Genomic DNA, 16512 nt, shown 5'->3' on the forward strand with positions numbered 1-16512 from the left:
CTTAACTTGCATACTCTTTTCAAAGAGAATTGTAAGGTTTGTTTTGTTGTTGAAGTGTGAGGACTTTGAATACGTTAAACACTAGATAAGATTGGTGACCTTTCATCAGCTGCAGCATCTCACTTCCTCTGACATCGTGAGGTTTATCTGTACTGAAATTAAAATAATAAATGATTGATAGAGGTGATGGTTTTGAAATACACATATGATAAATTGCAAAATGCACACTTTAATATCTTGGCGTATACAACTCGGAGCAGTTTAAAGTCAGGTTTCTTTATCAGTGGACGTGAAGGTGGAAGGTTCAAAGGTTCCTCTGACGGTCAGATTGTCTTTATGAGTTCTTGTTCTCACAGCACAGGAGGAAGATCTGCTGTGCTCACACAAACAACAAACCACACACACACACACACACACACACACACACACACACACACACACACACACACACACACACACACACACACCTGCGAGTGAGCTGAGAGCAGAGTGGAACAGCTGAGTGGAACACCTGAGAGGACCAGCAGCAGGTAGGAAAGCTGTGGCATTATGCATTCAACAGTAATAATGAAGATGTGAAATTATTTATTTTATAAAGTTGTTTGCAATTTGAATTTCAGTCTGTCTCACTCATACCTTTCAAGTGTATGCTGATAAACAAACTGATGAATTCTGATTATATTTGAAAATAGTTGATCCTTCGTTCTCCCTCCCAATATTTGACTGTACTTGCATGCACACACTCGCTCTGCGTTCTAAAAAAATATGTCTTTGCTAGTTTGGTTTTGCTTACTTTGGTTTACTTAGAGATTTCTTCTATAAGCCTTTAGTTATATTTTAAGTTTTCTTGCATAACTTGCTTCTTTTCTTTCATGGTGCAAGCAAATAAGATCAGGAGGTGCATTTAATATGAAAACGTTTTAATTGTTCAGATTTTTGCCAACAGGTGCTCTTTGTTCACTTAAAATAAATAAGTGCTGCTAGTCTTCCTGTGGTCCACAATGAACAATAACAATACTATACACACCAACAAGAAATCAAATGTACTAAAATCACATTGTATTATTAAAACAAGACAAACCAGCCAAATGGAAGTAAGAAAAATAGTCAATTAGTCATTTTCTGTAATATTAAGGTATGCGACTGTACTTTACTTTTTCCTATTGCGCTGGCCGTTACTTTAATACTATAAAACGGGCTTGTTCCCAATCAGTCTCATAAAATGATTACCCTTGAGCTCAGTGCAGTTCAAAATTGTGACCTAAACTGTGTCAAAGGTCAAGAAAACTTTATTTGATTATTTTTAAGAAGAGTAACTATTTATTTGTTACCCCATGTTTTTTACATCAAGCCGCATTTGTTTAACAGTGTATGTAAATAATCAATATTTTGCAGCTTTTACTGTTCTTGTCGTATTTTCTGTCAGGTGTGGGACTTTATCTGGACAGATTATCAATAAGTGTTGCTCAAGTCGTGTTGACTTTGACCTTTTGTTATTACAGTATGGAGACAATTTGAAGTGTTAAGGAGCTCAGAATTGCAGAATAGACAGTACATCTTAAATAAACTCAATTGTATATGTCAAAGTGTTTACATCTTCAATTAACATTGTTCTGCGTCCCAGCACACCTTGCACCATGGATTCCCTACTCCAGCTGCTATTCTCGCCCCTCCCGACCTCGGCCATCATCTCGCTGTTTGCCCTGGCCGCTGCCACCATGTTCTACCTGAACACACGGCCCAGCCCACTGCGCAGCCCCGTAGACCTCAACCATCAGTCTGTGGGCATCAAGGTAGAGAGCGCCAAGCTGTCCATTGTTTTAGTAGTATAAGTGTAACATACAATATGGAAGAGTTCAATGGTTCATCTTCATATATAGTCCCTGAGACCTTAGCGATGATAGGTAGAAAGTTCACTTGAGGTACTTTGTATTTTTCTAATCTCCACCACTCATGTAGGTTGAAAAAAAGAGACCAAATGATGCTGCTGCTGTTTATTATGTGTATTTGTATGGTGCAAGTATACTGATTTTAAAGTTGTTTTTATTATATACATCAATACATTTGATGTATTCTGTTCAATGTATATAAATATAGTATTTTTAGTCTTATTTTGTGTTTGTCCATATTATTTTTCCATAGATCTGTAAAGCATATTTAAAGGTTCTAGAAACATTTCTAATCCTTATTATTGATTTTGCTTGATGTTTTCATCAGGATGGAGCAAGGAAGACTACGTTGCTTGAGGATAACAACAACCTGATGTCGTATTACCATGAAGACGCCAAGACACTGTATGAGGTCTTTCAGAGGGGCCTCAAGGTTTCAGGTGATATTGGATAAACCGTTTTTCCACATTTTTAGCAATACCATTTCTTTATACGGCTATGAATGGCATATGAACAAACCCCTCTGTAAACACTTTCAGACTAAAGATGGGAATCCAGTGAATTAAAGAACATTTTTTTGTGAATTGTACGTTTTCTGAAAACATGTTTAAATATGCTGATGAGGTGTTGTGCAATGGTAACTGCTCGCTTAAAATCTGCCTGGTGTGTCATGGTCTTTAAAGTCATCTCATTCTCAGGCAACGGACCATGCTTGGGCTACAGAAAAACCGGAAAGCCGTACCAGTGGCTGAAGTACAAACAGGTAAAGAACATAATCAAAAATTTGAGAAACAACAAAGTTAATATGAACTGCTGTGAACTCCAGCTGACCTTTACTCCACTTCCTGTTCCTGAAGGTGTCTGATAGAGCGGAGCACCTAGGGTCAGGGCTTCTTCATAAAGGACTGAAGCCCAACTCTGACACTTTTATTGGCATCTTTGCACAGAACAGACCTGAAGTGAGTGTGGGCGTTGCTAACGGGATTACGGGGTGTTTTTTCTCACAACACTCTAAATGCTGTCTCTGTTTTATATGCGTCCCCTGCAGTGGATTATTGGCGAACTGGCCTGCTACACCTACTCCATGGTAGCTGTTCCCCTGTACGACACCCTGGGTCCTGAAGCTCTCGTGTTCATTATCGACCAAGGTAATTGGAGCTTCTCTTGCACTCTTAATGCGGCTAATAACCTAGTCCAGCAGCTCACTCCTCCCTCTAGGGATCTGTAATCTCTTCTCACTTATTCACCTCACTTGCTCCTTCAATCTAGGCTTTTGATTATCACTTCTGGAAGATTAATCACAAGACAAAGACCAGGAGTATTGCACTAGTTCTGCTTATAAAACTTGTCTTTTACTCATTTTGTAAGCTCTTCCTCCCTAACAGCACTTTTATCAGCTATTGCCTCTATTATACAGTCCATTTAAATCATACAAATGTTTGCTTCCTTTTTCAGCGGAGATCTCCACAGTGCTGTGCGACAATGAGAAGAAAGCAGAAACTCTGCTGCAGAACCGAGAGGGAGGCCAGAGTCCGGTCCTTAAAACCATCATCATCATGGACCCTTTCCCTTCTGAGCTGGTCGAGCGGGGAACCAAGTGTGGGGTGGACATCGTGTCCATGCAGGATGTGGAGGTAATGCTTGCATTAACACAAATAAGTGCTGAGTCATTGCTTGTGTTTAAACTGGCTTCTATTGCGATTGTGTTCCCCTTCTGAACAACTAATAGGCTGTAGAATCAACTTTATTTAATGCCTATTTTCTTGTGTTCTCCAGACTTTGGGGAAGAGTAATCACAATGAGCCAGTTGTAAGTTGAATTCTGATTTCATCATGTAATCCATTTTTATGAGATTTGTCAAGCTGCATGTTGTTTTAATGTGGTCATTTTATGTTCCAACAGCCTCCTAAGCCAGAGGATCTCAGTATCGTTTGCTTCACCAGCGGCACCACAGGTGAGACATTTCACATTTATCAGCGGGGTTTCATTTTAATACTAAAGGAAAGGAAGTAAACATTAAAAACAGTCTTGTGCCTTCATAATGTTTGATTCTTACATGTGACTGAGCAATAAAAGCATGAAAAGCAAACTAGGCCATTATTTGTTATTATAGACTATTGACGTCATGTCGTTGGTCCGTCCACCTTTTTCTGTTTTTCTTTTTTCTTATATTGCTACGTGTTGTGTGTGTGTTCTGTTTTTCTGTCAACTAAATTACTATAAAAGCCTACCTGTTTGTTATCTGAAATATAATCTGTCATGAAAGGTGAAATATTTTTCTCGTCTCTGTCAGGAAACCCCAAGGGAGCGATGTTGACCCATGAGAACGTGGTCTCTGACGCTGCGGGTGTCATCAAAAGCTTTGAAGTATGTTTTAATAACCACAAGATGCCATATTTGAATGAAGCATTATGTAAGCCTGTGTTGCTGACAGCTTAGCTTTGTCCCGCAGGTTGCTGTTGTTCCATCCACTCAGGATGTCAGCATTTCATTCCTGCCTTTAGCACACATGTTCGAGAGAGTGGTGCAGGTGAGATCTGATAATACCATTTTTAGAGTCCTTGTATTACTATTAGATATTTCGAGGATGACTCCAAATTGTTTCTGTTTTTTGCAGATGGTGATGTATGGGGCCGGAGCTAAGGTTGGGTTCTTCCAGGGAGACATCAGACTGCTGCCAGATGACATGAAAACGTTGCGGCCCACTATCTTCCCCGTCGTGCCTCGACTCCTCAACCGAGTCTACGACAAAGTCAGTGATCAACAGCGTTGGAAATGAACTATACATTAATAACTGTACACTAAAGATTCATTTGAAGTGCTTTCAAATGTTTCAGTTCAAAAGTATTTCATGGTTTGCACTTCACACATTCATAGATATTTTCTGCCTCTAACTTTTTCATAATTTTAATATATTTTTGAATGATTTGAATCTTGGTCTGTTCTGCTGACAAAACAAACTTGGTGAACATATTAATTTGGCTTCTGACAACTTTTTAAAACCAATTTAAACAATTGATTTATGGTGGAGTCCGAAGATTAATTCATTATGAAAGTGATCATTAGTTAAAAGTTAGAAATGAGCAACTATAACTGGAATATCCTGCTTTTACATGTGTGCATAAGTTTTAATATTTAAATGATGCAATATGTAATACAGCAGTCACAGGGGTCATTTCACTTTTAAGAACTTTCCTGATTCTAGGCTTATTACTTGCTTGCATAGTATCAAATTCTAACACAGGACTTTGACTGGTAACGTCATTTCTTGCATGGTATTAGAACTTTTACAGAACGAAAGGATCTGAATATTCCACATTTGACACATGAGCCACCTCTTTCTTATCAATGTCCTTTTAAAATCAACCCACAATTCTTATATTATCAGCTGTAACCAAACGTCCACAACCACAGGTTCAGAGTGGAGCCCAAACCTCTTTCAAGAAGTGGCTGCTGAACTTCGCTGTGGAGAGGAAGTTTGCTGAAGTGAAGGAGGGCATCGTCAGGAAGAACAGCATCTGGGACAAACTCATCTTCCACAAAGTCCAGGTACAGCACCTCTTCTGTCCAGCTAACTGCGGGTAAAGGAATAGAAAACAGGAGGTCATGAATGTAAAGCACGCTCTATCTGCACTGCAGGAGTCTCTGGGGGGGCGAGTCCGGGTCATGGTGACGGGGGCAGCACCCATCTCTCCCTCTGTGCTCAACTTCCTCCGGGCGTCTCTGGGCTGCCAGGTAACAGACATTGATCCTGTCAAAGGTTAACCTTTTTAAATGGAAATGTGTTATTTCAAGCGGGTCCTGTTTACTTGATCTTGAATTTATTGACTGATTTTCTATATTTTAATACTTATAATACTTTATTATGTATTTTATCCTGTTCTGTTACGGATTTGTATACACACTATATTGTAGTCATATTTTTTCTATATTATTTGGAAAACTTTGCATGTTATAATTTTGTCTGGTGTAATTCAATCTTTAAATCCTCTGGTATACTAGTTCTATTTTACGTTTACACCTACTTTAGTTTTGTTTATCTCCCTTATTATTTATTCTACTCTTCTCTATATATATGTACTTATTTCTTTCCTAGCAACACCTTCTTTTCCATTCTGCAAATCAACATTTTAGGAAGCTTATAAAAGATGTCAGAACTTTTCCTCCTTCAAACAGACACACCTCCTTAGAATGACCTCCGTACAAACGTTATTAAATCCCCTAAATACAACATTTCTGTGATCATGATTGGCCACATTGTTTTGCCAATTAGACTCAGTTTCTAAGAGCAGTCACAAACTTGAGGTAGTTTGAACCACAGCAGCGCTCATCTGACCGCTCCCTGCTGTCATAATATACTTTAACCTCTCTCTGATTCGGCTTCTCCTCTCAGATTTTTGAGGCTTACGGACAGACGGAGTGCACTGCCGGCTGCACCTTCACCATGCCGGGAGACGCCACCTCAGGTATACACAGTTTAATCTCACCTGCCACACAATTCCTAAGCTGATATAAAGTTAAACTTGCCATATAAACAATGGTAGCAAATGTTTACTAAAAAAATAACTCAAATGTGTGATCCAGTATTTACATTTGACTTTTTAACACAAGGAAAATGTTTTCAATGAATGTTATTCCTCTGCAATGCATTCATTGATATATGGATTGATAATGGAATCAAGCAAATATCTTATAATGAAAAAAAGCATTAATTGCAGCCCTGTTGATTTTTTTATTTTTGATTATACTTACGTACTTGTCCTTGAATGATATTTTAAAATAAAGGAGTTTAACTTTTACAGTGCATTTTTTGCAGGGTGGCACTTAACTAAAGAGTCTTACTGCTTCCTCCTCTGCTTACTATAAATCACATGTTCACACAACTTTAAATACTATAAGATATTTGGTTATTTTATAGGTAAGAAATCATGTTACACAACCTTTTTACCAACAGGGCATGTTGGGGTGCCGCTGCCTTGTAATGTTGTGAAGTTAGTCGATGTTGAAGAAATGAACTACTTTGCTTCAAACGGAGAAGGAGAGGTAAGATAATGGAATTATGGAAGATTTATATTGCTTGAACCCTGTTTTAATTTAGTTTTTAGCCTATATATGTTTGTTTTGGCAACATGCAACAGTGAAAAGTATGACAAATGATCTATTAACAGTTTCAATGTATTTGATAATGTACAGAAAACTATCACTGATTCACTCAGGTACATTTAGAATGTATATGTTTCTATTTTAATCACTATTTTGCATTGCATTTGCATTTATCACACATTAAACTTTGTATTTTTATTTTACTAAAAAATACTTCAATTCAAAGACTTTAAGATTTCAGTTTAGTTCACCACAACTTATAATGCGGATTATAGGAACATGTACAATTATATTTATTGCTCTTCTTTCAGGTGTGTATCAAGGGTAAAAATGTTTTCAAAGGATACTTGAAGGACCCAAAGACGACTGCAGAGGCCCTGGATGAGAACGGTTGGCTCCACACCGGAGACATCGGGAAATGGCTTCCGGTAAGAACCAAAACCTAGATAATGGGAACATTCCAGTAAATGTTGTTTCTCTACAATGTAAATGAGTTTGGTTCACATTTACCACAAACTGAATCAGTGCAACCACAGACTCCCATGAACCAGATGCAGTGTGTTTGAGGATGAAGCCCTGAAGTGAGAGTGGCCGATTGTTTTCAGTGTGTGACCAAGGGATTTAAGGTGGAATCAAAGAGCTTCATGAATGAAGAAACATGTTGATTTCTCGTATGTTTTCAATAGAGTGGAGTTTTGAAAATCATTGACCGGAAGAAGAATATCTTCAAGCTGGCTCAGGGGGAGTACATCGCGCCAGAGAAGATTGAGAACGTATATGTGCGCAGTGGATCTGTGGCCCAAGTGTTTGTGCACGGAGACAGCCTACAGGTAAGAGCAGCATCTTTACAGTCCGTGCGTATGCAGTCAGCACAAACACCCTGACTCTGATGGATAATCTGGTGTCCTCTGTGTGTGCAGTCCTGCCTGATCGCCATCGTGGTCCCTGATCCCGACACCCTGCCAGGTTTGGCAAAGAGTCTTGGTTGCAATGGCCCCATTGAAGAACTCTGCAAAAACACGGTAATGTTTCTGTGTGTAGGAGGCCTTTACTCTCATGGTGTAGAAATCTAACTAACCTTGGTAAACAATATGGTATTGCTATAAAGCCGTTCAGTGTGCAGCAGTGGTGCTAGAATTACACAGATGTTTTACTCACATACACATTTAAAAGTAGTGTAGGAATAAAAAATGTTACTAAAGTTAAATTATAAGCATGTAAATATAGGAAATGTACAAAAAGTAAAAGAACTAGTTTTGCTTAATGTCACAAAGTATCAAAAATGTTATTGTTGATACATTAAGGTCGGTTAACTGCAGGATTAATATAGTTGTATCTAAATCTTATGTAATCAAAATAATTATATTTGGTTTGAAAATGAATGGGTCAGGTAGATACCACTGTAATGTGGTGATTAAAACAGTACAGTATTTGCCACTGGAAATCTGTTAAGGTTAAGCATAGAATTAAATACTCAAGTAAAGTACCTTAAAGTTGTACTTGAGCAAATGTACTTAGCTTCTTTCCACTCCTGTCTGCATGTTGTACTTTTCTACCCAAACTCCAGCAGAGAAGTAAACATGATCATTATCACTAGTCTTTTCCTTGATCTAAAACTCATAAAACACAATGCCTGCAACCAAATTGAGTATTAAACCAGATCAGTGTGGCCAAATAGCTTTTTTTTTGTATTTTTATTGGAAGACTTCTAACTGTGAAGATGTTTTTTCTTTGTTTACAGGAAATTAAGAAAGTCATTCTGTCAGACATGACTAAGCTGGGCAAAGAGGCGGGACTGAAGTCCTTTGAGCAGGTAATCACTGCTTCGATTTCCAAAATGAAACAACTGTTATGAATATTCAAGTCTGTTTTTATTAAGGGTAGTTTCAGCTTTTCTTACTGGTGATACCTTTTTTGGGGGGATCTACTAGGTTTACAAACTTTGGGTTTTGCCTGTGCTACACATTTCTCTAAACCTAGCTCAGTTCACCGTCTAGTGGTTAAAAGGAGAAGTGTTTGTTCAGTTTTGTTCGAGACCATGCAGATGTCAGAGACTTGACTCATTTCCTCCTCACTGACCAGAAATCCCCCAAATCTGTCTCTTATTACCAGATCAACAACTTCTAAACCAAGCCAAGCTTTTTTTCAGTTTGCATGTTTGACAGAATCTTGTATCCAAACTTTTTAACCATCTGCACTGTACCTCTCCTCCTCTTCCTCCCTGTTGCAGGTAAAAGATGTGTACCTTCACCCAGAGCAGTTCACCATCGAAAACGGTCTGTTAACCCCAACCCTGAAGGCCAAGAGGGCCGAGCTCAAAAATCTCTTCCAGCCACAGATCGACAAACTGTATGCTAACCTCTAATAAATGAATACACCACCATCTTTTTTCCTGTTTTGAATGAAATTATTCTTCTAGTGCAGAAGCCTTTCTAAAGAACTCTGAAGTTCTGAGAAGCGTTTTGGCTGCAGAGCCCTCATTCATCTAAGACAATCAGATTCTGTTAGTCATCTTGTGCAGAAAAAAATGTTCATTGCATCCTGGGGGTTAGTTGGACAGACTTTTTGGCTACAATGCCTGAGTGAATCATCCTCTCACAGTCCCAGTTCGATCAAAGCAATCTGACCTCAACTTTAAGACTTAGAAACATAAGATCTCCTTCATAAAAGTCTTCAATTCCCTTGTGTAGAAATGTCCTTCGAATGACTGGTCATTTATAACTATTGTTAACTGTATTCATTCAGCACTTTTCAAAACAAAGTGCTTTACTTGGTTGAAACAGGATTGAAACTTTCAAAGACTTCAAAAAGATAAATAAAATCACACTCTTAAAATAATATACATACAATTTGAGTCAAATGGGAATTAAAGAAATAGTTTGCTTTGATGGAATCACAAAATGTGAAAGCCAGCATTGGACTTTTTGTTAAAAGGGTCCCTTTTATGCTCATTCTCAGGTTCTTATTTGTTATGCTTTAATGTTCAGAAAGCTTTTTATTTTTCTCATGCTGGCAGCCTCTGTTGTGATTGGTCAACCACTTAGAGATGTCCCGCCCCTTAGCCTATCACATACAATATGTTAGAGCGCTAGCCAATAGAAGCACAAGTGTTACAACGTGATATCACTTGATAACAGAAGTAAACAAAGCAGTCCAAAGGCGGCATTTCAGGCAGGGGGTTGGAGAGTGTGGGAGAGAAACTCCCTCTGGATTTTGGGATTTTGGTCCTTGCAGAACACTAACATGCACAAATGCTAAATTACACACTACAAGAAAGGAAATACCCCAAAATAGTACCTCCTTTAAGTTGAAGAAAACATGAATTTTGATTGAAAAAGGGAAAGACTGAGAAAGCATAGAACGTAAGGTCAAATTTCTGGTCTTATTAATGTTTATTGTATTTCAGAATTCAATTACAGGACAGAACCCTTTGAGATGCTGATCTCATTTTAAAAGGGTTCTCTTGCACAGAACATAAATTCAAAGATGTAATCGGTGCTCATAAACTGGTGCTGTGGGAGGGATGCTGCAGTTTTGTGGCAAGTGTGCTTGAAATGCTGATGAAACATACTAGAAATATAACTTCTCAATTTCAAAACACGGTTCCACACAGTTTATTTTGGCCAAATGAAAACATTGCTCAGTGGTGAACTCTGACCTGTGGAGCAGCTGGAGATCGCACAGGAAAACACACGCTTACATTTTTGGGTTGAAGTAAAGTCGAAATAAACTTAATTTGCTTTAAAAAAAGACATGAAACATATATGAAAGGAACAACATTTAAACGATAAAATGTATAACAATAAAAAGGGAATAATAATACTGATTCTTCAAAAAATATCTATAGACCACACAGTAAAAATCACAGACCTTCGTGGAACAGAGGAAGAGCTACTAATCAGGAAAGTACCAGACAAATGTAAATACAGGTATTATACCTTTAATGTAGACAGCTGCATGACTAAGTGCATGTCATTTCTCCTGAACGATGTGCACATACTCACATTTTCTTGAGCTCAATATCTATGGAAGGATTACAGTTGGAAATGATGTCACTTGATGCAGCTGGTCAATTAAAGTTCAAGGATAGCAAACATTTTCAGCTTTTTGTTTGTCTACAATGCCCTCATGTGGTACAGCACCAACATTACATGTGCTGATGCTGACAAGGCTCGTCTTTATATCAGTGTTAAATAGAATGAATGAAAAAATGGCACTCATGGCTTGATTTTTCGAATCATGAGTAGAATATTAAAGAAGGACTTACTTGCAACACTCTCAGGAAATATGAAAAATATGAGTAATTTTCCCACCACTGCAGACACAAAGCCTATAAGGACTATTTCTAATTCTCGATAGAGATTCAAGATTCCATGGTTTTATTTTCATATGCACAGTAGCTACAGTGTAGTAATGGCAATGAAAAAGCTCCTCCAACAATGCAACATAGGACACAAGACAAAATAATAAATACAAATAAACTAAAAATAGAGCAAAATGTAACAGAGTAGGATAAATTAGAATGAAATAGTGCAGGTTATATTGCTAGACCAGTCTACAAGTAGTACAGATTAAGTAAGTAAATAAGTTAACTATATACTTTACTTGTCAGAAAAATGACTAAATACAATAGGCCAAATTATGCAGAGACTGTTGAAAGTGACCAAGTAAATGCAGGATTATATGTACATGTAAACAGAATAAAATAAACAACAACAGAATTAAGGTTAAATATTGTAAAGTGAAATCCAATTAAATACTGTTGGATCTTGTGATAACTATTAAGATAATAAAATAAATAAATTCTAAGATGCAACCAGATGAATGCTTTGGGTTATGGAGAGAGCACTGTATCTATACAAATACAAATTAGTACAAAATATATGTACTTCGTCCAATAATTAGTGCTGGCCAATAAAGCAAACATTTTGAAGTTACATTTTTCGATTTGTGTAACTTTCAAAAATCCAGAAAATAGCTGTGTCCCAAACTGCCCTGGTCTCCCCTACTATACACTCTGCTTAGTTGTAGAGGAGTTGAGTTAGACTAAAAAGCAATACATTGAAATACTCAGTACAAAGAGCTCAAATTAGCCTTCTAAGTACCTCTAAATTATAAGCGAATTGGCCTACACTAATTGGGTAATTGTACATTCTACCCTTGGGTTTAGCCTACTCTTTGCAGCTCCCGTGAACAACACTGCCCCCCTGTGTTGAGCTTTCCCGTTGCTTCCTCTCAGTCTCAGGGCTGCAGCTGCAGACCGCTCCGCTTCACCTGGAGTTTACACCGGGACACACCGCTCTCTCCCCGGGCTGCTTCGGGACACCTGAGGACACCAAACCCGCCAGCAAGTCAGAGGGTGAAGCTGCCCGCAAATGTCACCTCCTCTTACGCGTTTACACTATTTTACAGTCGGTGCAAGGATTTAGCTGGTTCCTCCTGAACTTCTTTTTCAACAGTTACCTGTGAACCGGAGCAGCTTCTTCAACATGGCTTCTTCCGCCACAGGTGACGGCGAGGAGCAGGTAAGCTGAAGTTTACTCGTCCTGCGGCTGCTATAATAACAGTTTTCATGCGTAATGCAAGCGTTATTCTCCCTGTTTTGCTTTGTCTTCGCTTGTAAAAGTTGTAAAATACAAACGTTGAGAAACGTGTTTCTTTTTCTCAAAGTTCCTACCTTGGAGTCGTATTCTACTCTGCGGGGAAAATAACACAAAAAAAGAGCAAGTATTCCATTACAGCTATGTATGGGTCATTTACTATGGAATGCAAATAGTGACATCCTCTTACTGCAACAGAAGGCTGGCTGGGTTTTGTGGGTTCTCATATTATCGTTTTCCCGGTTAAGTTTGAAATTGATTGAAGTCAATTCACTGATACCGTTTGAGTTCCGCTCTGACCTGCTAGGAGTCTATGGAATGACTGAGGATATCTGACTCTGAATTATTGCACCACATAAATACAACCTAGAAAATACTTGGGCTATTTATAAAAAGCTTTATTTTTAATGAATAAAAAATAATTAAAGGACAATATGAGTTTTTATAAACCTAGTTTAAGCATCTTAGTTAGCCTACATATCAATATACATTGTTTTTTAATGACTATATTTGCACTTGTTAAAGCCAGCCATCGATTTCAATTCATTTCTTTAGGCAAGTTTAACATTAGTTGCATAGCCTTTTCCATTAAGTTTCCTTTTATTTTTAAAGCAAGTAAGTCATTGGTGTCTGGCATTGAGAGATTTGTTAAGTTTTTCAATAGAAATGTAGTATATTTTGGTGTAATCTATTGGACATGGTATAGCCACAATTCAAGCTGCCATTGATTTCCATTCCTATGTGTTTGGTATTCAAATGGAATCAGTTGTGTTATCCATCACCATGGTTTGATGGAGTTCATGTTGTTGCCTGACGTATAGAGCTGAGAGATTGACAATGAATGAAATAGATAATCTGCAACATATTTGATAACCATGGTTAATCTTTGAAGTATTCTTAAATGTACGATATTCAGAATTTATAATGTGAAGGCAATTTTTTTGATGGTAAACCAAATATGTTTTGGACCACTTGTCATACAAGGCAATATGTCCCTGGGAAAATGTGATTTGCATGTTTCGTTTGGATGAACAGTATATCAGTAGTACATACCAGTGTTAACCTTGACCCAGTAGAACGAGTTTTACAGCGGGAAAATAAACAAGCAGTCTGTGTTATCAGTAAATAATCAATGACACGTCAATCAATGTCTGTCTGTCTGACTGCTTTGGCTTTCTTTTCATTCAATCCTGATGTGTCAGTATTTACTTTCTCCCTCTTAATTTCTTAGCTTACCTTTCCTCATACATGAATCATTACGCACAATGTTCGTTGGCTTGCAGTTTCTGCTTGTAAAAATGTTAGACTTCCTCGTGAAATGACCAGATCAGCAGAACCACATGTAGTTTTGGCTCATCATCAGTTTTTAGCTTGAAACTGTCCATAGTTCAACTAGCTTTGAGTATTTCTCACCTGTGTTTTGCAATGAGTGTTGGTTGATAATGAAAGGAGAGTTGTACAATCCATGATGTAATGGAGGAACAGATGAAACCTCACACATTATACTGGTCCAAAAAGGCAAATACACTAATGTTGACCCACCACTTTGGTAGTTAGTATTAAAGCATTCTTCTGACTGTTGTTTTGACAAATAAATAATAGGTGTACTGTCACTTAATCAAGTAGCAACCTCAAAGGATTGTTGCTAAATTTCATATTTGAACAAATCATGAAGAGTTTGTTGTATCATATCTGTGATGTCGGTGCGATCAATGCTCAATACACAGAGTTGATTTTCCAAATGTGTTAAGTGATCACTTTATCAAAGGAATCTTCTTGAAGCTGAGTGGAGAGGGTGAAATGAAACTTGGAAATGCATCACAGGGTTTAAACAATGGCCTCTTGCCAGAAACCAACTGCCTTTTATCTCTCCTGAGCCTACATATTTGAAACATCAGTAGAACTTTTGAATTGTGCACACCTATAAAGAATAGTGTAAGTACTGATACACTGATATAATGATTTTTAAATGCAGTTAATGAACTTTTCCCTGATCTTGTGTGTCCTTTAAAGAAATGATAAGTGGGTGATGATTTCTGATAGCCTGTCTGTGCTCCTATCTGTCTGTGCTCCTATCTGTCTGTGCTTCCTGCCATCTGTCCATTAATGTTTGACCACAGATTGTGATGGTAATGGAAGGTTTCAGTGGTGGTGGGAATAACTGCCTGTTGTCAGGACACTGTGTGGCAGAGCAAACATTATGAGGCTCCACCTAAATCCTGGTCATAAGCCAATGGACAACACAGAGATTACACCCCAGCTGCTGAGCTGTGTGTACATGTACAGTACAGAGCGTTCTGGAGTCAAACATACATTATGAAGTGTTTTCTCCTTTTATTTTATTAAAACAGGGAAAAGGTTAAGTTATGATCAAACTGTTTTTGCCAATACGTTTGAATCTGATCAGAAAGTTGTTTGTCATTTAATGTCTTTTGTTGGTGTCATATTTATGTGCAAGGTTTGGCTAGTTGTTGGGAATGCTGATGGTCGCTCGTGTCAGAATCAGCATTTGGTTTCAGCTACAGCTCCACTGATTTGAGATGTTTGAGGCTATTAGCAACATTGATATATTTGAGATTTTAAAATGTTGGCAATTATATTGTCGACTGCAGTGATGTTTTGTCCATAATATGTCAGAAAGAAATTAAAACTACCTGTAATGTTTCCTCAACTCAAGATAATGTTCTCAAATATCTCAATTTGTGATCGACCAAATGCAAAGCCGATATTTTCCTCAGTTTATCATTATTGCTAGATCATTTTCCGACGGTCAAATAATCAATAAATGGAGTGTTACGTCTCTAATGTATGTTAAATATATGTTTGTATCTAAATGATCATGATAAATAGACATATATCTGACATACATTATTTTAAAAAATGCTAAGTATTTACTTTCCTAGGATTTTCCTGTTTCTATATTGTGGTACACTTAATATCTTTGGCTTTTTGATTAGAATTCTAATAAACGGCAAATAATAAAAAGTACATCATTATTTATATATTCTTCTTTTATAATAACAAAATGTCACGAGAACACAAAAGGTTAGCCTAGTCTGCGTTTTAATTTTTGTTATTCATTTACACTACATGAGCATTTTCATAGTGCTCATTGTAACGGGAAAAGTCTAGTTCAGCTGACTCAGTGTGCTGCATGATCGGAGCGCGCTCACTGATTCAGCCTCACTGGCTCTCAGTGCGGGGGATTGAGATGGGATGAGTAAACATGACCTCAGTTGTGGTGAGGTAATGTCAAGTCACGGAGTGTAGTGTTTGTTTATGGAGAGGATGAAGCTGTCATTTGGTAAACACACGGTGGTGGTGTTATGATTATCACACACTAAGGTGTACCATGTGAAGTATAGATATATGTCAGGTTAGTAGCATTAGAATGTGTTTTCACCAACTGTTGTCTGTTAGCATTGGTATATGAATGTGTGTGTACCGTGTGTGTGTACTGGTCTGTGACTAGCTGAGCCAGACACACATTAGGCCGTGGCGAGACAGAGCAGAGGCTGTTTGAACTGAATAGCAGCTATTAACTCTGACTCTCAGACACAAGAAAAAATGCCAGTGCATGAGATCTCTGTTTACTAAGAATGTTCACCCTTTTTAAAGGGCAGTAAGCTATAACAGCCTACTATCGCCACTTTAGATAAATAAAAAATGCAATTTATTATAGATCAAGAGGGAAGGTGAAAGGTACTATTGCGAATATCCTGGATTAAACTAGACAAAACGTGCATACTTCCGAGAACAAGAACAAATCATTTATAAACCCCAAGCAAGAGCAGGTTTTTTGGCGGGAAAATAATTGAAAATTGCATTTTAATACTGGTCTGATTAGTTTATTAACAACATTTCCTTATCATGAAAAAAGTAATTATATTGCCATTACATTCTTAAAACATATTTGTTTT

At 37.7% G+C, this 16512-nt stretch overlaps 2 protein-coding genes across 2 annotated transcripts in view; both read left to right on the top strand.

Moving 5' to 3' along the window:
* The first annotated feature begins 395 nt into the window (after nt 1–395).
* acsl5 (acyl-CoA synthetase long chain family member 5) lies at nt 396–9377 on the top strand. Its single transcript, XM_063893020.1, has 21 exons — nt 396–530; nt 1625–1793; nt 2218–2329; nt 2588–2652; nt 2747–2848; nt 2938–3037; nt 3345–3523; nt 3666–3698; nt 3792–3843; nt 4183–4256; nt 4342–4419; nt 4507–4641; nt 5304–5438; nt 5529–5624; nt 6283–6355; nt 6844–6932; nt 7304–7420; nt 7679–7822; nt 7913–8014; nt 8734–8805; nt 9223–9377. Exons 2-21 carry the CDS (start codon nt 1638–1640, stop codon nt 9355–9357), a joined length of 2049 nt encoding a protein of 682 aa, XP_063749090.1. The 5' UTR covers nt 396–530; nt 1625–1637; the 3' UTR covers nt 9358–9377.
* A 2873-nt stretch (nt 9378–12250) lies between these two features.
* The window catches only part of ank3b (ankyrin 3b), a 142345-nt gene continuing 138083 nt past the window's right edge, over nt 12251–16512 (top strand). The window contains exon 1 of the mRNA XM_063893314.1: nt 12251–12517. Coding sequence (XP_063749384.1) covers nt 12482–12517 — 36 coding nt within the window. The 5' untranslated portion in view covers nt 12251–12481. The remainder of the gene's footprint in view (nt 12518–16512) is intronic.

This window comes from Eleginops maclovinus, chromosome 10 (assembly GCF_036324505.1).
Source record: "Eleginops maclovinus isolate JMC-PN-2008 ecotype Puerto Natales chromosome 10, JC_Emac_rtc_rv5, whole genome shotgun sequence".
Taxonomy (NCBI): Eukaryota; Metazoa; Chordata; class Actinopteri; order Perciformes; family Eleginopidae; genus Eleginops; species Eleginops maclovinus.

Coding starts and splice junctions, on each gene's coding strand:
- acsl5 (XM_063893020.1), top strand. CDS start 1,638: ATGGATTCCCTACTCCAGCTGCTATTCTCGCCCCTCCCGACCTCGGCC. Junction 2,653..2,746: donor AGTGGCTGAAGTACAAACAG/GTAAAGAACATA, acceptor CTGTTCCTGAAG/GTGTCTGATAGAGCGGAGCA. Junction 7,421..7,678: donor ACATCGGGAAATGGCTTCCG/GTAAGAACCAAA, acceptor TGTTTTCAATAG/AGTGGAGTTTTGAAAATCAT.